Genomic DNA, 20,833 nt, shown 5'->3' with positions numbered 1-20,833 from the left:
TCAGGCTCAGGAAGGGATCACTGGATTCATTTATCAGTTATAAGGGATATAAATGGTGTAAAGAGACCTGTGAATTGTGCTTTAATGGAGATCTTAGGTTATCTCAGAAATACAGTCCCTAAATGCAGGTGCTCAGGGGTATCAGGATCTCTGCAGGCTATCTGCCAATATTCTGCCATGAGATTTCTACCTCTTGTTTTCGGGCAGAAGTGTTGAGAAACACTCAGCATAGCCCACCAAATTAAAGCCCTCTCACACTACTCAAAATAGAGGTAGGGCCAAAATATTGGTTCTCTTTTTAGGATCAAATACTCTAATAAATGAAGACATGACTGTGATCATACACCTTGTCTACCCTTTACAATGCAGGTATTAATTTTAATTAAAATCTTCATTTGTGTCTCTCTTCCTCAGTTAATTTCATCAACCCTGTCTGGAAAAACTCTTATCTGAATAATAATGTTTAGCTAAAGCTTTAAGATGGATAAATTTATGAAGACTTCAGCTGGAGTTATCTCAAGAAAGTTTGAACAGAATCTCTGTAATCTTTGGAGAACAGCATGAAGAAATTCAGTAATCACTAAAAAAGACATAGAATATAAAGGAGTAATTTAGCTTGAGGAGAGGTGGGATGTGGGGGAGTACTGTACTCCAATCTTTTCCCTGCCTGTCTTTTACTCATGCCTTGTGTAAAGTACCCTGAGTATTACTGCCTTATTTTCCTAGCAGTTGTAAATGGGAGCTGAGATAGCTCTTCTTTGCAGCACAAGGTTGTTAGAGGTACAGAGGTACTCTGGTTCTGGGAACATGGTAATATTTTAAGAAGGCAGAGATAGGACTTGTATCAGGTTTTTAAAGTCTGATGATGATCTGTACCCTAACTTTGGAATGCTCAATCTGAGGTGCTTCCTGGTTTTAGAAAATGCTGAGCAATCACAATCTGAAAATCCTGAGGGCTGATGAGCACAAAGTTCAGAGCTAAAAGTCATCATTTGCCTGAAAGAGTTTTGCAAGACATGTCCTGAAATGCAGCATCCTCTCTGCATGAGTTAAGTGTTGCTGTTGCATAAGAGCTTTCGGTAAGAATCCTTAGGCCAGTAATCTTTCAAGTAGAATGCAAATGCAAAAATATTTCCATGGAAATGAACATATGTACTTTTGGATTTCTTCTTTTGGATTCCTTCATTTGCAGAGTGGTTCCCACATGAGGTATCAAGCTTTGCTTAGAGCAACAGGAGCATTGAATTGCCTGCCCTTGCAGCTGATCTTTAGATTCAGATGCGATTACATGCCTCTAAATCCTGATATGATGGGTTTTGCTGATGCACAGAATGTGTAGCACAACTCAATGTGTTGTAAGGGAACAGTTCTCTCCATTAGCAGGCACAAGATCTTACCATCTTTGCTGAAATCTCTTTCATTGAACTTATCTGTATGCCACCACAGAAATCTCAGAAACATCCTTTAAAGTTTAAGAGTCACATTTTCTTTTACTGCCTTCAGAAGAGCTAGTCATGTGCATTTATCTTGTGGCAGTCTTTTGTTTTTTGCTTTTGGGTTTTATTTGACACTTTGAAAGATTAGGATCATATTCTGCTTGCTAATAAAGTGATTGGGTGCAGTTGCATTTATTATTTCAATTTAGAGGCTTGTTCCCAGCTTGTTCAGTAAGAGGGACTCAAAACACAATTTTTTTTCTTGGCCAGACAATGCATGATGATCTGTATTTCCAGGAGAGTGTTCATAGATTTTTTTTAATTTTGTGTGAGAAAACTGACAGATTTAGTATATCAGTAATATTTTTACATGTACTTCATCTGTTTGTATTTCTCCTTTTAAGGGGGGCACCTACCTTACTCATATTTTGTAAGTTACAGAAGCAGTAACTTATTCTTGCTTTTCAGAAACAGTTTCCCAGCTTAATGGAAAAAGAAAACTCCCAATTGCATCCATCTGGGGAGAGAAGCCCATGGACAGGGCATAACTTCAGCTGTATTTCTATTGGTAAGGTACAAATAGTTCTTCTTGGCCACCATAAGCTATTTCATATCAGAGTTATATTTTATGACTCCCCAGCCAAGACCATTAACTCCCTTCATACATTTTTAGAGAAAACTGAAATCCTGCAGTAGCCTATGTCTTTTGCTGTCAGCCAGGTAGTGACACTGGCACAGTGCTCCTGTCCTTGGAGACTTAATTGAAAAGATTTTGGCCAAAAAAAATGTATGTTAGGAGAAAGTAATCACACTCTCTTTTGTTTCAGAGTACTATGACCACTGCATCAAACATTGTAGAATACTTTTTTTCTTCAAATAAGGTGCTTTTCTCCAGCCCTGGCTATATTTAAGGCAGTTAGCATCAAATATTTTCTCTGCCATGCAGGAAATGACATGTCAGAAAGAAATCAGTGTTTCCATCATCAGATGTTGATCTGCTTACAGTTGACAAAAGTTTTTCTTTTCTTCCCCTAAAAGCAGTCATGTAAGTTATTTCCCTTTAGTATCTTGAAAATATGTGCTTGTTTCCTGTTCTTTTCCCAGGAGCTACAACCTTGGAAGAACCTAGGTCTGCAGAATTAATGCTACATGCACAGAGACAAAATGCTGAGGTAATTAGCTGGTCCCTTCATGGAGTGACAAAGCTCCTGGTAGAAAAGCCAGGTTTGTGGCAAAGAAGCAGACCTTAACTCCCTAGAATTGTTGGTTATCTTGGCAAACCACTGCTCTTATATTCTCTTCATATGAACCTCTGCATCCTTCCGTGGACCTGAGAGCCTAACAAAGCAGGACCATGAGGAAAAGGACATCTTCAGGGCCATTTTATTCTATATTGCCTCCCTTTCTTGATGTAATTTAACTAAAGGTAACAAAAAGGACATCTAAAGACTCAGATCAGGGCACCGCTTTATCCAACCTCCATACTAATTCCATGCCAAAAAAAAGAGTACTGGACATAAGTTTAGTAAGGAGAGAAATCTCTCTGGCTCCTGCAGAAATCTGGTTGGTTACTTTCTTCCTCAGCATCTAGACAAAGAGAGCAAGCAGATAAGTAGCTATTTGTATAGCTGGAAGTGATATTTTCCAGAGACAGAGACTTTTTTAGCATTGCAATTCCAGCTAGACTGGCATCACTCAGGAGATGTTGGCAGTGCTAAGGGAGCAGATGGGATGTGAGCGTGGTGGGAAGACAAGGCGGGATAAAGGAAAAAAGAGAAGAGCTTATCAAAAGTTGTTGGGAATTTTATTCAGAGAGTGGAAATGGAGAGAACCTGGCCTGGGATTAGCAACAATAAACTATAAATCCTTGAGGATGATAGGTCGAGCTAGAACGGTCACAGTCAATCAAAGCTTAAGAAAGAAAAGTTTAAAACATGTAAAATAACTAAATTAAATAGAGATTAGTCTCCTGATAGCCCTAATGCCCTTTGTCTTTCTTCAGCAGCAAGCAAAATTGACTTGGAAAGGGTAGTTTTTATTTAAAGGCATTGGGCAGATTAAAAAATAATTCTGTCTAGATTAGAGAAAATACTGTTTGCATCTGGAAGGCTTCTTCTTCTCTTGAAGAAATCAAAGTCCCCAAACTGAATGTCCCAAATAAGGTGCCCAAGAACTGAAAGAAACTGGAGAATAATTTGAATTTTGAAAGATGCCCTGTCTCACATTTAGTGCTCAGAGAGGTTCAGTCTCTCTAAAGTGCATTTACGAAGTAGAAATTATTTTGTAGTGGGTGTAGTATTAAAGTAATTACTAGATTATGATAATCAGCGCCCTATATAAAGATTATTTTTGTAGTAGGAAATAGAATTTTAAAATTGTAGAATGGGTTGGATTTAGACAACTGTAGATTAAAATAAGATCAGCTTTGTATTTAAACTATGGAAAAATTGATCATAGGACATGATAAATTCACTGTCACTTAAGCCATCTGATTCAGTCAGAGGCCATGTGTGATGCAGAAGTAGCTAAGGAAGGTCATCCAGTCAGAAGGATTCCAAAAAAATCATAAAGGCAAAGAATATTTTTCCTGCATGTTGGAGAATTTTTAGAGACTCTTACAGGCCTCATTTTACTCTACACAAAACAGGCAGAGAGTAAAAATAACTTACCTAAATTCATACCAGACACACTGTGGTGGAGTGGGACCTCAGGTGTGGGGCCAGTTTGTACCAAACTGTGGCACCGCCAGGAGTTAAGTTATACCATTGCAAAGCATGCGGTCTCAATTTTATTTAAATGTTTTGCTATATGTCTCTCTACAGATCACTGGAACTGCTGATGAGTTTAATACTTGTGTGTACCACCTCTAATAGGTTCCAAAGAACTGGTATGTGGTAAAAAGTAATAAGGACGCCCACCTGGTATGTTGATGCTTTGTCAGTTTAAATTTTCATTCCGGGAAAATATACTTTGCTTTTGCAAAACGTTTTCGTGTGGCACAGTGAAAATTAAAGCCATCTATAAAAGACGTGGATATATCGCTTCTATTTAATTGCATATAAATAGACTCAAGTACTTTCTTTGTTCTGCTCCATACATATCAGGTTATACAAAATGAAATTAAATAAGCCGTAGTGGAAAATTAATTAAAAAACCCAAACAAACAAACCCACCTTGGTTTAACGAGTGGTAGGAAAATAGGATTGATTTGAGGATGATTAAAAAAAGGCCACCAATATATATTTTCTTACTGAAAATATGAATTTGTATTATTTTATGAGTAATATATGCAAGGGGATTATAACTAATGAAAGGATGAGCCAAGAAATAACTGGGTTTATGTTGCCAGTGGGAAATATCAGGCAGAGTATAAAAGCGGTGCTGTATATAGGTTGGATTGCTTCCTACTGTTCCAGATAGTGTTGTACACTCTGAAAAAAGATGCTGCTCACAGGAAGGAAATCTTAAAATCTAGAAAAATAGAGTAAAACACTAAGAGTAAGCATTTTCTTTATCCTTTTGCAAATTGTCCCTTCTACGGGCTGTTTCCCAAGTGTGCTACCACAGTCATGAGCAGAGGTACTCTTAACTGACTGAGTGTAAGAGGAGAAACCAATATATTACCACATACCAATATCTTAAATATCCTTTTCTAAGACTGAGCCACCTCAGAGGCACTGGCTCATAGTGTTAACTAACTTTCCCTTCAGGAAGATTTAACAGAAAAACTTTATTCCAGTGTGGTTTACCTTGCAGTGAAGGACAGCTGGAGAGAGGTGAAGGGGGAAGAAGAGGGTTCAGTACCTCTGTATGAATTCCTCTGTCACACAACAAGGAACAAGACTGGTACTGCAGGTATGCCCAGTGGGAGGACTACGATAACCTTATGGTGAAGTCTCATGGTCACTCTGGGTCCTTTGCACTGCAGGGGACACAGTACGGATTTCCTCCTGCTTCCTTGTCCTCACTTTCCTTCTAAGCATTTGCACAGCGATGCCATAGGCAGGATTAAGGAGCTGATTTGGTTTGAAACCAAACCTCCCCTTTATTTCCATTTGTTCTGGGATAGTTCAGATGAAATAAAGCCATGGATCTGATTCATTATTCTTTTGTATGATGGCCAGTACCAGCACAAGGGAGAAACTCTGGGTAGCACTAATTACCAAGTAGGACTTTTTCTTCTTCCTAATCTATGTGCCAGGTCAAACTGACTTAAAGCAATATTGAAATTGTGCCTTTTGTTTCTCAACAGCCTGATAAACCTGTGCCTCAGCCAAGCCTGCACTCAGTATTAACCATTCAGGTGCTAGACGGCCACTTTGTAAGTCACTAATAAATTTGTCAAGTTCAAATCCAAAGCCATGTCCTTTGTTGTGCAAGGTTTGACACAGAGACTTTCATTCCTCATCTCCAGTTGTGAGACTGAGGCTAGGTCAGACTGACTATGCCAGAAGGAAGACAGAACATTGTTGCTTAGAGCTCATTTATACAATTTATTTCAGTATCATGAGATCTGACATGCTGTAGAAGAAATCTGGCAAGCAACATGTATTTGCAGTTGGAAAGAAAAGAAAAAGGAAACAAATTGAGGAAAGCTGAAATGCCAGCCCAAGGACTGTGATTACACAGTAGTCATCACTTTAAAAGTTGGCACTAGTCAGCCAGTATCTCAAAGTCACCTCAGGTAATTCCCATCCCAAGGATTTGGGAGAAGGATTGGTGCTTCAGTCCTGGAAGAGGTGCTGATGCTGAGGCTGTAAAGTCAAGGCACTGCACTGTTTGCCAATGTATGCGGTTATATTGCAGTATTCTTTTTTGTTCTTTTTGTTTTAAGTTGGCTAAAGACACTACAGGGACTCTCAGGAAGGTTGTAAACAAATTACGCCGTCATAATGCAAGTGTCTGATTAAAAATGAACATGCTGCCCTCAATTACTGTGAAAACCTATCCAAAGCCTTTGAGGCTCTGTCCCCCACTGGTGAGTCACTGCTGAGGATTGCCCTGGGTTACAGTGCTTATTCTGTCAACTCCCAGCTGCTGGAGAGCATCCAGGGGCTTCCATCATCAATTCCAAGCTGCAGCATGCAGCAAGCATCTTTGGACAACGTTGCCTCTTCCCCAAACCCTCGCAGTACCTGCCAGTCCCTGGGCCAGCCACCAGAGAGACCTGTTTATGCAGGCATCTGTGTGTGTGTCTGCCTGTGGGTGAGGCAGCTGCAGGTCAGGGATCATGTTACTGGGTAGACTGGGTAAGGCCAATTACTGGGGAATCTGGACTGTGCATGTATATATCTCTATATGTATCTATATTTTCCCATAACAGGCTTTCATTGTTGTCAACCAAAGAGGTAAAGAGGATGAGGCTGTTGGTGCCATTGGATTTTTGTGTGAGTGCTGCATTTCTTGCATTGATCTGTACATCTGGTCAAGCATGTTTACATATGTGCATACATGTATATATGAACTAGCGTATGTGGGTGAGGTTGGGAGTACATGCTCAACCTTGATACTGGCTGCACCCAAGAACATGAAGCTGTGGTAGCAATACCAGCTTGGGCTTCTAGATTTGTCAACACTTAAAAGATAGACTTGCACAAAACAGAAAAAGAAGGATGTTTAAGGCTGGTGGAGCTGTCTTCTCACATAATGCTGTGCTTCTGATTTTTTTTCTCAGAGCATATATTCCCATGTAGATCAATTATATGCCTCTGAAATATGAATATTCATTTTCAGGAAAGGTCTGGTCTACTGTATTGTTTCCCTTTACTTCATCTTCTAAACCAAAAGTGGGGATTTTTTTGTGGACTAGAGTGGAATAGGCCACCTGAAACACGGAGGGGCAACATGCAGATGACAAAAAGTCCCTTCCTTGTTCAGCAAGATTGACACTGGCTGCAGGCTGTCTCCTAAAGTACCATTCTCTGAGTGAGGTATAATAACACACACTATGCTGACACCTTCCCACCCGCTACAAAGTACCACCAGAGCTGGGGAGCCATGTGACACCTGAGGATCTTGGCACTGCTCTGCTTCATGGATGTCACTAAAAGTATTCCATCTCCTTTGTTCTCACTGTACAAACTGGATGTTTGGAAAGTGTCAGATAAAGGAAGCAAGAGGGAGGGAGTTGGCAAGGGAGCAGTCCCACACAACCAATCCCACATAAGACAAAATCAATGCCACTTTGCATATGTCCCACTTTCTTGAAAACCTCGAGTTTACTGCAGCTGCTGTGTTCATAGAATCATAGAATGTCCTGCATTGGAAGGGACCTACAAGGATCACTGAGTTCAGCTTCTGGCCCTGCACAGGACATCCCCAAGAGTCACACCATGTGCTTGAGAGAGTTGTTCAAATGCTTCTTGAACTCTGTCAGGCTGGTGCTCTGAGCACTTCCCTGGGGAGCCTGTTCAGTGCCCAACCACCCTCTGGGGGAAAGAGCCTTTCCCTAAACTAAGGCACTGTTTTCTGATCTCCTTTTCAAACCCAGACCTCCCCTGACACAGTTCCATGCCATTTATGAGATTTTTTTTTTTTAATATTCCCTCTACCACTGTGATTTAGAACTTTTTCTCTTTATCTACAAAACACCCTCAACACGTCTGTAGGACTAAGGGAAGAGAAGGATCTTCAGACTTTCCTTCTGAAAATTTTCCTCTTTCTGTCAAACAGCTTGAGCATCCACAGCTAGCTGGAGAAGATGCAGTTGGATCTCTCATTGCTGCTTTACATGCTCATTTGGCTGCAGAGGGTTATATAGCTTCCCCTCATTGCTCCAATAATCATGAAGTCAGTCCTCCAAGTGTTTCTCTCCTAGAATTAAAAAATTCACCAGGTTCTCAAGCCTCTCTTGTGAAAAGAAGCTGCTCAAGCACCAGAGTCCTGCAGAGAATTCAGATAACCGTGATCCTGAACAGAGATCACTGCTGGTGGTGTAGGACCAAATGTGGTTCCTCTCTCAGAGGGAATTGCTGTAGTCTCGCAGTTCTATTCCCCATTTGCTATCACATTTTCCTTTGGTTACATTGCAAACTGCTTAACCCTTCCCAAGAAAGTCATGTAGCTACCTGGGGCTTCAACTCCATTGCATATAAGTCTGGGCTTTCCTGCCACAAATCTTAACAAGCTGGGTAGTCCTGTAACCTACTTTCCCAGTAAAGAAACCTTACTGAAATATTACTGGTTTTTGCCTTCTCAGAAAACTGGGTAGGATGAAACAACAAGTGCTGAGCCCAGCTTTGGTCAGTTGCTGTTATATTACCATGTAAAGAGCTTTATTTCTACTAAAGAGGAAGATAATTGATAAGCTAAGCTTGACACTAAAGACAAGAGCTGAGTGTTGGAAAAAATGTGTAGGAATCTGTGCAGAGGAATGTCCGTATTCTCTAGCGCAGGACTAAGTAGGGCCTTAGCCTAACCCAGTTATTGGTAAAATAATCTAATTCCTGTGGGAGCTTATTCCATACCTGTGCTGGAAAGAAATGAGTTTAAATGAGGATTAGCTGTGCTGAAATTCTGTCAGATATCTGATCTAAACTCTATTGCTTTTCTTAGTCAAGTCAGCCTTTGTTTAACACCAATGAAAGTTGTAAATAACTTTTCTGAGATACAGGAGAGAAATTCTTGGTCCTTAAATAGCTGTCATCACATGTGTGGTTTCACCCCTTGCTGTCAAACCAGAGCAATGTTTGGCTAGAAATATTTGTTTTCCATTCAGATTTTGGTCTCCAATACTGTCTAACACTGCAAACTCCGAGTCCTAAATGAGACATAATGGGATGTCCTGTGTGCTTTGTAAATAAGGAAATACAAAGCAACCATGTGCTGTATTGAAAACAGAAGTTAGTATTTGATGGAATGTATATCCTGTGTTAAATTTCTCAGATTCATTTTTGCCATGGTTTGTCACTAATACAAAAACATCACTTGAAGTCGGAGATAGTAAAAATGCCAGCTGCTCCAAAGTTTAATAACTACTTTCCCCTGAAGAGAAAGATAACACGCAGATTAAAATGGACTGCTGTGGAGGTAGCTGGACTGACACTATGGAACGCACTTTTGTGCTCTGCAATTCAGCTCTTTTGAGACTTAAAGATTGTCATTATTGAGGTTCACAAGGGCATATAATACATAAATCACATCTATGGGGGTGAAGTGATAATTTCTTTTGGTGAATAAGAGGTAGCTACATGTCGGTGAGAAAAGTACCATGATGTTTTGTGATTTTTTACAATTTGAACAATTACATCAGCTGTTATCGCAGAAGTACTTCAGGAAGGAAATGTTAGCTGTCTGCATCAGAGCTCATTTTGATCGCTGCGCCACAGGGAGCTTCCTCCTCCTCCGGCATTAAGAGAATAGGTGAAGACTAACCATGCAGCTCTTGTGAAGTTTCAGGGCAGTGTAACCTTTCCTTTTAAAAACCACTAATTGTTTGCAAAATATGTGGTGTACAAAGTGACCCATTCATTAATTGAGTTGGCTGAACTAAAATCTTGCTGTAAGACTGATATGAAACCTGCACTTTAAATAGGGCTATTTGAATTGAACCTGCTATATAATTGACTTTTATGAGCAGAATGAATCATTACAAACATCTAGCCTGAATAATGACATGGCAGGTGAGATTGTCAATTTCTGTATTTCACATATGAACCAGAAGATGTCTGTTTAACCTTTCTCTGGTCATTGTCCTAAAGCAAGGTGGAGCAGCAGCACTATAGGTTATATGTATGCTTAACCAATAAAAAGAATATTTATCTCCAGAGCCTGATCCTTGTCCCTATTTCTCTTTGCCTCTGTATGTTCTATCTGTGGATATCCAGAGGACCTATTTAAGGTTATTTTAAATGCAAGTGCACCCTTGAGTGTGCTCTGTAGACTCCATCCCCCTCTGTCCACTGGAGGAGGGATGCTCTAAAGCTGTATTCCTTCACTTTTGCCTCTAGCCAAGGTATGTGTTAGACAATAGGTGATGTGACCCTCCAAGGCTGTTCCTGCATCCCTTTGGGTGCTTTGCAATTGCAACTCCTCAGGCTTACTGAAGTAGATGTTAGAGCCCAGCTCAGTATCCTGGTGTATGATTTGCCTTTCAGCCCCAGACACAGTGATATCGAAGCAGAGATACTGGGGAGCTGTTTCTCAGCAACACCCCATCCTTCCCACTTACACTCTGCTTTCCATGGATATATTTATGTGGTATTTCGCAGTAGATGTGAACTCACTCTGCCCACATACTGAGCCCACTTTGAGTGAGTCAGCTCCATCAAACAAGCTGAGTAGCTCTGGTTAACATGCTACAAAGCCTGAGAGGTTAGGAGGGAAAGGTTAGCAGCTCTGCTCTGTGCCAAGAGAGAGCTTGTGGTAAAAGAGGGAGCATGTGTCCTCCTGCACATTTGTAGACATTCCCAAGGGGAAAAAAATTTAAAATGTAGAAATTTCCTTCTAAAAACTTCCATGCTCAAGTTTTCCCCTGTCTTCTGTACTTATCTGCTCTGTATCTCATACTTGTAGAAGTTTGTGTGTGCCAAAGCTTGTGACCAAAGTCATTCCTGGCCCACCCTCATCTGAAACACTCTGCTGGAGATCAGTTTTCTTCCTCTGAGGTCCCTTGTGATAGAACAGAGCTGCTTTCCATGAGCAGGAGCTGCTGTAACAAGGTGATTTTGTTAAGCATCAGGGAAAGGTGAGAGCTGGGCTACCTTGCTGCTGTGCCACAGAGCCTGCTGGGGGGATGTAGCTGTTCCTGCTGATCAGAGCTCTCTTCCCAGGATATTGCTAATGGCAACCTCTTGACCTGCCTTTGTCTAATACATTTCAAGTGGCTCCAAGCCGTAGCTCATTCAGCTCCAGAAAAATATGACTTCTAGCTGCATCATAATTTTTTTGCAAATGTAACCTCAAAAAAGCAGTAATAGCTTTGCTGTGCCCATATCAAGGAACAAAATTTATCATACACTTTGTGTTTGTAATGTGATTTTTCCATTTTTATGCTGCTTTATTATTAGCTGATATATCATTGTATTACAATTTCCATATCAGCTGCACCTCAGTCAAATATTTTGGTGTCTCTAAGTTTTTGTATACCAAAGGGAGAAAATAATTCTTTGGCCTCATGCTTTATCTGTGTTTTCTCACACTGGAGACAGTTCAGGGTAAAGAATGAATCTTATTTCATGTGTTAAACAAGTCTGGAAACATAGCATTGTCTTACAAGAATTTCTGATGATTCTTTTTGAATGTCTTTTCTCCAAATATTCCAAATCCTTGAAGCAAATAGTGTTTAACTTCTAAAATAAATTCTAGTTTCCTGTCAACATTTCAAAACAAGAGAACAACTTAGTTTTTTCTTGTGCCATTTTTTGGTTTAAAAACACTGAGGTGACATTCAAGAGAAAATGAAAGTGTTCTGTTTCAAAAACAGAGTAAAAATAAGAAGCTTTTATTTTGACATCTCCTGGGAGTGCAAATCAAATTTCCTCTTGTTAAAGCATTTTTCAACAAAATCACTTTTTCCACTTTTGACATGGTGCTGACTTTATTTTTTAAGTGGAAGAAGGTGCTGGTGCATTGAATCCACAGGGATTGAAAGTGTCTATAAAGTTGGCCGAAGGAATGGTGCGCTGCTGATCAGAGCAGGGATGTCCAGCTGTGTCCTGTCTTTACCATTTCATGCAACAGTAAATGAAGCAATTGTTATCTCCTGTTTCTTTGATACCTGAGAGCCACAGTCAGAGGCTAAGGATATGGCAGGTGCTGCACAGACCGGTGCAATGAGATAGTCCCTTAATGACAGAGTTTATAACATGCACACAGGACAAGGCACAACAGAGAGATGCAAACAGATAGGAGGAGGGCCAGGCACCCATGCACTGGGACTGCAATAATCCACTCACTAAGGAGGAGTAGGGAGGAACTTGTCTGAATGCTAAAAAGGTGTACAGTAGATATTGGTATAATGAACGTTTTGGAGGGGTACATGAGTTCCTAAACAATGAAGAAGAAATGATTTGGGGTTGAGCAGTGAAGGCCCTTCACAATAGAAACCAGTTAATCTGATGGGAAGAGAACACAGAGGCAGTGGAAGGGTATTAACAGAGAAGAACCCTTGGAGTTAAGAAGAGCATTGAGTTAATGTGATGATGGTTGCAGCAGTATTCTGAGCTGTGCAGTTGTTCATGATAGCTGGAGAAAACAGGTCTTGTAATGATGGCATCATTAGAACTGGCAATATGGATCTAGCTCTAGTGTAATATGTAAATAGTCTAACAAGTACTAGACTTTAGAGAGGCAAGAGACTGATATCCTACACATCTGCTGTTGTCTTCAGAAAATTAGTTCTAAATTGCTTGTTCTAAAACCAGGGCCTTTGGAAGTCATCCACATTATTGTAATAAACCCTGCCCACTGCTGCAGAACTTAGGAACGAGATGAGGACTGAGGCCTCATTGCATTAGCTGCTGCATGGGTATAAAGTTGTCAGGAGATCTTTAATGACAACTTCTATTCCCTGTTGCTATTTAGCTTTTCTTAGGGAAATTGTTCGGTTGGGGTGTGGAAATCCAGAAGTATAGAGGTATGAAGTAAATGAGAAGAAAGCCAAAATATTCAAAGGACAGAAGTGCAGGGAGAACAGATGAAGATACTACATGGCTGTAGAGATGAAAGGTCTAAAAGATCCAGCAGAGAGGAAAGAATTCCTTCTCAGAGCACAGAAAACACCCTAGTGAGCTCAAGTAGGACTGTGGGCTCGTGCTTTCATGGCCTGTGCAGCTGCTCCTTACAGCTTGAGTGGGTTGACTCCTCCCTTGTTATTCCCTTGTGCTGACTGCAGAGCATATCTGAATAGTAAAGAGATTTGCAATTAAGAGAAATGCTTCAGAGAGCTAAAAAAGCTCTTGTTTTTGCTGAATGTATATTTTGTTGCATCTTTTTTCTTTTTATTTTTTTAAGGCACTAGATTAACAATTAGTAATTTTCAGGGCCGTCACCTGCTTTTGCCAAGCACTGAGATTTGATCCCTACATCTTCTAGCAAACAAGAAGGCAAGGAACCTGATTAATCATTGCTAAGAAAGCTGTTGCCTGGGTACCTTCATACATGTGCACTACTGAGAGGGAATGACCTGAAAAAAAGGGAAATGTTTATAAGCCAATGCTTTTTTTTTCACCTGAGCGATCTCAGCTACACCTCTGCTTCATCTATTCTTCCCTCCTTTCGTGCATCAGGCCTGAGCAGGGAAGGCTGAGGGACAGCAGATGGTAGGCTGACTGTTGCTCAGTTTAGAAAGCAGCTCCTAACATTTGGCTCACACCTGTCAGCAGACTCCATATACACTTGTTTATCCTCCTCTGTACCATATGTTTCCATGCAAAATCAGTTCCAATGATCTATTGCCTTATTTCTATCACTCCTATTATGGTTGTAACTGAGCATTTCACAGTCATTAATGCATTTACCCTGACAGCATCCCTGTTGCGTAGGCATCTAATATCACCCACTGTACAGATGGGTTAGCTCGAGCTCAGATCCACAGCTCCTCAAAGGTCTCATTGAATCAATGGGAAGGAAACACATCTCCAGGGGATGAAAATTTGGGAGAGCAAGCTGCATGCTGAGTTTCACCCAAGGAATTTGCAGTGGAGTGAGGAAATTCCTCTGTGGGATTCTACTTGGATGCTCAGAGTGCTGGACCATTCCTGATTTCCTGACACAGAGCTGCTCCCTGCCTTTCCAGACCCAGCAGAACTGTGGTTGTTGTCATCATCAGAAGATACAATTAAAAAGTTAGTTAAAAGCCCATTGGCCCAATGTAGTGATAACAGTCAGCTCAAAAGTATTCCGCCCAAATGAGAAAAGTTGATAAGGACCAAAAAACGTGCTTCTGCTGGTCTGAAGACTGTCTCCCACTTCCTCTATTCTTTGTATTCTTGCTTGCCTCTCAGAAAAGGACTTCTTTGTAGCTCTTCAGGTATAAAGTCTATGTAGGAGAGGAACAGGGTTTTCTAAAATGTACTGTATGTACCTATCCGTCACCTACTTATTAATTATAACTAAAAGCATGATTAATCTGCCACAGATAGGGCTGCTAAGTAACCCGAATCATGCTAATGCATTTCTGTCACCTACACAAAAGGCAGCATTTTTCTCAGATTTCACATCTGTGTGTACTAAGGCCCATATCCACAGCAGCTGCAGAGCACTGGTGATGTCTTTCTGCCACAGATGGGATGAGGTTGCATCATGCATATCTGTATCACTCCCACAGAGCCTGTGCAGTGGTTTATTTCCTCAACACTAGTACAATTTAGTGAGATTATCTTTTGCAAATAATTTTGCCTTTTAAAATTGATAAAAACTACAGTTATGAGAATTATTACCAGGAACTCATAACGACTATGACTGAAATTCCTCTGTGGGAAGGGTCAGCATGAAGGCCAAGGTGCTACTTGTAGGAGGTAAGAGGTGCATAGGTCTCCTGAGAGTGTCAATGTCTGAGGAAAACAATTCTTTTGATAAGGCACATCATAATTTTTTCTCTTCTGTGTTCCTCTTCTCTGAATATTCAATTGACCCATTTTTTTAATAGCCTAGATGTTAGAAAGTTAATTTCCAGGCACCAACTCGAGATTAGTAACCACACTTGAAACCCTCATACATCCATCCTGTGAAGCAGTCAATGCATGGATATGCTAAATCACAGCTAAGCTACACAGTGTAACTTTTAACATGTCCTCAGGAAAAGCTTTTCACATAAAAAAGTTTCAAAACTGACACCTCCAGAAGACTAATTATACCCTACAATATGAGGAGCAGAAGACAGTTCACCCATTGAAGGAACCATTCCACTGATGCCTGGGTGACCTGCTAAAACTTGATGCCCTATTTCTGGGTGGATCAAGTATGAGGAATACAATCATTAGGCTCATTAAATATATAGTATATTTATGCTACATTTATATAAATATATTTTATTAGATAGACATTATATTATTTTTTCAGCCCTCTTATATTTTAAATATATATGAGGAGAAAAAGCCCAACTTCAACTTTGTCTTTTTACACCTACTAGCTTTTTGGTTAAATAAGATAAAATTTTATATAAGAGTTTTGGTGTGAACTGCCTGAGACTGCAAGATGATGCTTGCAAGCTGTAATCTGCACCCCTCCTGTGCTGTATGCCTCAGTGGCCCAAATGAAGAAACCATTTTGGTCTTCATCTCAATAGGCACCTTTCTGCATGCAGGCAGACTCTCAGTCAGTAGGTTTCTGAGCATGCAGATTTATGGAAGTTTGCATAGGGAATGGGTTTTTTGTCCTAAGCTATGCAGTAGTCAAGTAACATTCCGTGGAGAAAAAGTAGAAGATGGATAAGAAAATATAAACTGCTCCAGAAAGAGTGTTCATGTGGCTTTTACAGTTCTTTCCTTAGATTTTTTTTTAATCGCTTTTTAGTCATCACAGTTTGGTGTCAATGCAGTCCAGAGTAAGTTGGTTGTAGCCATTCACATGTACTATAGTGACACAGAGATTAAATCTTGGAATGCTGCCCTTAATGTAGCAATTTCACCAGTTTCTTGCAAAACTGCTCTCCTACCCTTTCTTATTAATAAACATGATATTCTTCTGTATGCTCTCCTTTCATTCTGCACAGCTGTACTCTTCTCTTTCATCAAGAAACAGTCACAATTTTGTTTGTCACACTTAAATACAGATTTTTTTCTTCTTTATTTATGAATAGCAGGCTTGGATTTTCTTTATGGAATAGAAATTAAAAGAGCCCTGGCATTTAGAATGTAAAGGAATTGCTCCAAATGATTATAGTTGTGTTAAAATGAGTCACACACTTTTGATCCAAACTTCCTGACATACACATTCATATATATTAATCATTATGACATCATTGAAGAACTATTTTTACCTTTTTTATAAAAGCTGAGTGCATTTGTCAACTCATCAAATTATGTTTAATCCAGTGAACATAGAGATTGGTTAGGAGATGCTTTCAAATTACAGCAGAGCTCATTTCTACATGTCTGAAAATGTTGTGCATGTAAAGACATGTAACATATTTGCACTCTTTGAAACACAGGTGAAAAGCCCACTGTAAAAAAAAAAAAAAAACTCACATAATGAATTAGCTTTCCTAAGGAAAATTAAACTTACCTGTCAACAAATGCGTGGTGTAGTACAAAGATAGGATCATTTGCAGAGCCTTGTACTTGGGACATGGAGCCATTCATGTAGATGTGAAGTGCATTATGCAAACTGCTTTGGGATGGGTTTGATATCGCAGTCTGTGGATCAGCAAAGCCTGTAGACTCAAGAGAAAATCATACGCTGATATGACAATGTGTATAATTCTTTTTCCAGCAACAGTGAAGATCAAAGTACTTCCTTTCCCTTCATTTACATTCAGCTTTTTAGACAAGAGTTTAGGAAAACTTGTAAAGGAGTGCTAATATATTTCAAAGGCATAGCAAAGATGAAATTAGAATAAGCTAAATTAAAACTCCTGCCATGTAGCTAATGCAGCATGTCAGCAAATGTACTGCTTAATTGCTTTATATTTTTAAAATTTCTTTGTCCTTTTTGTCTGGCTGGTAAAACGCCAGATAATCCCTAGAGACATTTACATGTGAACATTTATTTATGTTGAGAAAACTAATTCACTTTATTTTTAATCCCTATACTTACAGGTTCCTATTTTATCTCATCATACACTCAGTCATTTATTAATGTTTTTCTCTATAGAACACATTCTTTTATTGATAGGAGCCAACACAATACAAGCTATAATCTCTCCAGAAGGATTTGGTGAGTAATCAATAATCTTTTACAGTCAGACTTGCAGGATGGAAGTGTGTGGGCTGCTGTTATTTTGGAGGACACTTCAAAGATGGGTTTTAGGAAGAGCTTACACAGACCAGCTCCCAGACAGGAAATACTGGAAGATGAGCTTCTGTGTTAGTTTTTATCTTGGTAGCCTGTCTATAGTTAGCTCTGATGTTATAGCCCTACTCAGCATCCCATCAGCTGTGCTTCCAACCTACTTGTAAGGACTCCTAGTAAAAGCCAACTCAACCATCTGATCCTTCTGTGGGATTTTCCCAGAGAATAGAAGGAGAAACCTATGTTGTCCTCCCAGTTCTATTCTGAACCTGATGCTAGCTCTGATATTTAACCCATGCCACAAAACTTCTCTGATCTGTCTCTTTTATTTTGTTCCTGAAGATGTCTTCTTCTCACAATTTCTGTTAGCTGTAGGATGAGGAAGCATAGTGGAGGCACATTAAAACATTGTCACAATGTAATTATCGAATAAAATGGGCTGTGAACAATATGGTCATTGGGTTAATCCTCAGAGTTTTCCCAATATTGTTGCAGTTTATCAGACCTGCAAGGTGGAGAAAATTAAGACATTAGCTTTTGTCTATGGGAAATTCCTAACGGACTTTGAACACTTTATTTACCTATTTGGACCAAGAACCAGCATTTGAATGAGAATCAGCAATATACTTTTGAAGTGTATCTCTTAACAGTCCTTCTATTTGACACTGTGACTCACACCACAGGGCAATTTCTGACTTTGCAAGATGGATTCCTTTTGTAGAAAATCTAAAATGTGCCAACTATCAGAGGGTGTTCAGTTCAGGGAACTGAGCTACAGACAATCTGAAAAAAAACCTTCCCTGTCAAAACCCTAATGTGTAACATGGAATTCAAGTCCACAGTACCAGCTCTTTTGCTCTGGATTTTCTCCTCTCTGAGTCACACATGAGTTGGGTCGTCCTCTGAACTTGGAAATCTGAGTTTTAGACCCAACAGGGACTCTGATCTTCTGTGTGAAATGATTGCATTGCTTTGCTACTCTAAATTCCCTCACTGGGCTTTGTCTTGTCAGTCAACCTCTTCAAAAAAAGAGAGAACATCTGGCATAAACCCACTGGTATTTATGATAAGAATCAGATCATAACTGTAGCACATAGAAACCAAAATACCATGATAACTCTCCATCTTTCTGAGTCTAATAGTATGACATAGCTTTTGAGAAATTCAGGGGAAATCAGAGTTGAAAACATAATTAGGACATCTGGAGAAGGTAGAGTTGGCTTACTATGAAAATTGTAAGTCTTTAAGGTAAAGTTAATCTGGCTTTAGGGAACACAGAGGAACACATTAACACCTAGAGATTTTAAGTACATCAGATGTGGACCAGGATTCTGCAAGAGTCTGCTTGGTGATATAAACAGCAAAGGATAGAAGTTCTCAAAGGGAAAATCGGGCCCACAGAAATCTGCATGATGGTGAATGCTATGTTTCCTAGCTATCAAATTGAGTAGAAAAGCAGAGTAAAATATTACTTATAAGGAATGATGTACATTGTCCAGAATTCACAGAAAGCAATGGCAACAATTTTGTCTTTCTTGCTGCTGGCCACAGCATGTGGTTATTTGGATCAGTCAGTTTAGCAATACTACAACATTTCCGTGAATATTAACTGGATATCACATATATGTGTATCATTCTGAAGCAATTCTTCCACATATATTCCACTGCATTGTAAGTATGTTTAAGGGAAGAGAAACTTTTGCAGGGTCTGGGTAGACAGATAGGTGTTTGATATCAGACTTCAGGTGCTTCTTACATTTTTTAATGCATTGCAAACAGTTGACCTAATCATTCATAAAAATACACAGAATACACATTTTGGCTCTGGACAGCTTTTCATGGAACATCTGCACATGAGCAATTTATCTTAATCATCAAAATCTCTGTACTGGAACAACTTTAGCAACCCCACCCTCTGGCTCAGATAATTGGGGTGCATCCAGTCAATGTCAAACGTGATGTCATGTTTAACCCTGCACATGAGAAGTTCTAATACCTGATTGCTTGTTATGAAAACTCCATATAAATTTTTAAGTTAGCAGGAATAACGATGTGATGTCACTGTATCTTATTAGCTTGGGTCTTATTCTTTTGTCTCAGACTTTTAGAAAGACTTCAGTACAATCAGCTATGCAGGATGACACACTAGAGTGGAGTCACCCAAAAAGGATATGTGAAAACTTCACCCTTTTTTTGGAGTACAGGAAACTTTGTTGAGGTAGCTGCAGTAAAATCACCTCTAAAGCAGATGTGAGACTAAAGATAAAAGTGAGCTGAAATAAGAGTTTTCTGTCTCTACACGGGGGAACTCTTCTTCCTCCAGCTGCCTTGCCCCATGCTGTGCCTTCCTCTCCTCTGCACTACCTTTAGCTCATCAGTCCTTCTGTGAACTGATTTCACTCACTGTTCTGGCAGTAAAGTTCCTCCTAATGTCCAACCTAAACCTCTCCTGGTACAGTTTGCAGCTATGTCCCCTCATCCTGCTGCTAGTTGCTAGGGGGAAGAGACCAACCCCACCTGGATACAGTCTCATTTCAGATAGTGATTGAGTCTCCCATGAGCCTCCTTTTCCTCAGGCTAAACAAACCCAACTGCCTCAGCTGCTCCTCCTAAGACTTGTGCTCCAGACCCTTCACTGTCTCTGTTGCCCCTCTCTGGACTGGAAGAAGGCTCTGCAGAGAGATCTGGACAGGCCAGATTGATGGTCTGAGGAAAACTGTATGAGGTTCAACCCGGTGAAGTGGTGGTTCACAACATGAGTGCTACAGGTTTGGGGGAGTGGCTGGAAAGCTGCCTAATAGAAAAAGATCTGTTGCTCCACAGCAGCTGAACATGATCCAGCGTGTGCCCAGGGGGCCAAGAAGGCCAATGGCATCCTGGCCTGTATCAGCACTAGTGTGGCCAGCAGGACCAGGGCAGTGACTGTCCCCCTGTACTCAGCACTGGTGGGGCTGCACCTCGAATCCTGTGTTCAGTTTTGGACCCCTCTCTGCAGAGAGATCTGGGGAAGGGTCTGGAGCACAAGTCTGGTGAGGAGTGGCTGAGGGAGCTGGGGTTATTTAGTCTGGAGAAAAGGAGTCTTAGGGGGGATCTTCTCACTCTACAGCTGCCTGAAATGAGGCTGCAGCAAGATGGGGGTCAGGCTCTTCTCACGGGAAACAAGCAACGGAAGAGGAAATTACCTTAAGTTGCCACAGGGGAAGTTTAGAGGAGATTTAAGGAAAAATTTCTTCATGAAAATGGTGGTTGGGCATTGGAACGGGCTCTCCAGGTAAGTGGTAGAGACACCATCCCTGGAAGTGTTTACAAAACATGTGGATATGGCACCTGGAAATATGATCTAATTGTGAAAATGGCAGGTTAGTATTTGGACTTGGAGATCTTAGAGGTCTTTTCTAATCTTAATGATTTTATGATTATATGGTTTAGTGATGGACATGATGGTGTTGGGTTTATGGTTGGACTCAATGATCTTAAAGGTCTTTTCCAGTCTAAATGATTCTATG

At 40.2% G+C, this 20,833-nt stretch overlaps 1 protein-coding gene across 1 annotated transcript in view; it reads right to left on the bottom strand.

The window, feature by feature from the left end:
- The window catches only part of TYR (tyrosinase), a 41,977-nt gene that overhangs the window by 6,580 nt on the left and 14,564 nt on the right, over nucleotides 1-20,833 (bottom strand). Inside the window, exon 3 of the mRNA XM_048295521.1 lies at nucleotides 16,602-16,749. Within this exon, the coding sequence (XP_048151478.1) occupies nucleotides 16,602-16,749 (148 nt within the window). The remainder of the gene's footprint in view (nucleotides 1-16,601; nucleotides 16,750-20,833) is intronic.

The sequence above is a fragment of the Corvus hawaiiensis genome, chromosome 2 (genome assembly GCF_020740725.1).
Source record: "Corvus hawaiiensis isolate bCorHaw1 chromosome 2, bCorHaw1.pri.cur, whole genome shotgun sequence".
Taxonomy (NCBI): Eukaryota; Metazoa; Chordata; class Aves; order Passeriformes; family Corvidae; genus Corvus; species Corvus hawaiiensis.
Note: the sequence above shows the minus strand (reverse complement) of the source record. Positions and strands in the feature narration are given on the sequence as shown.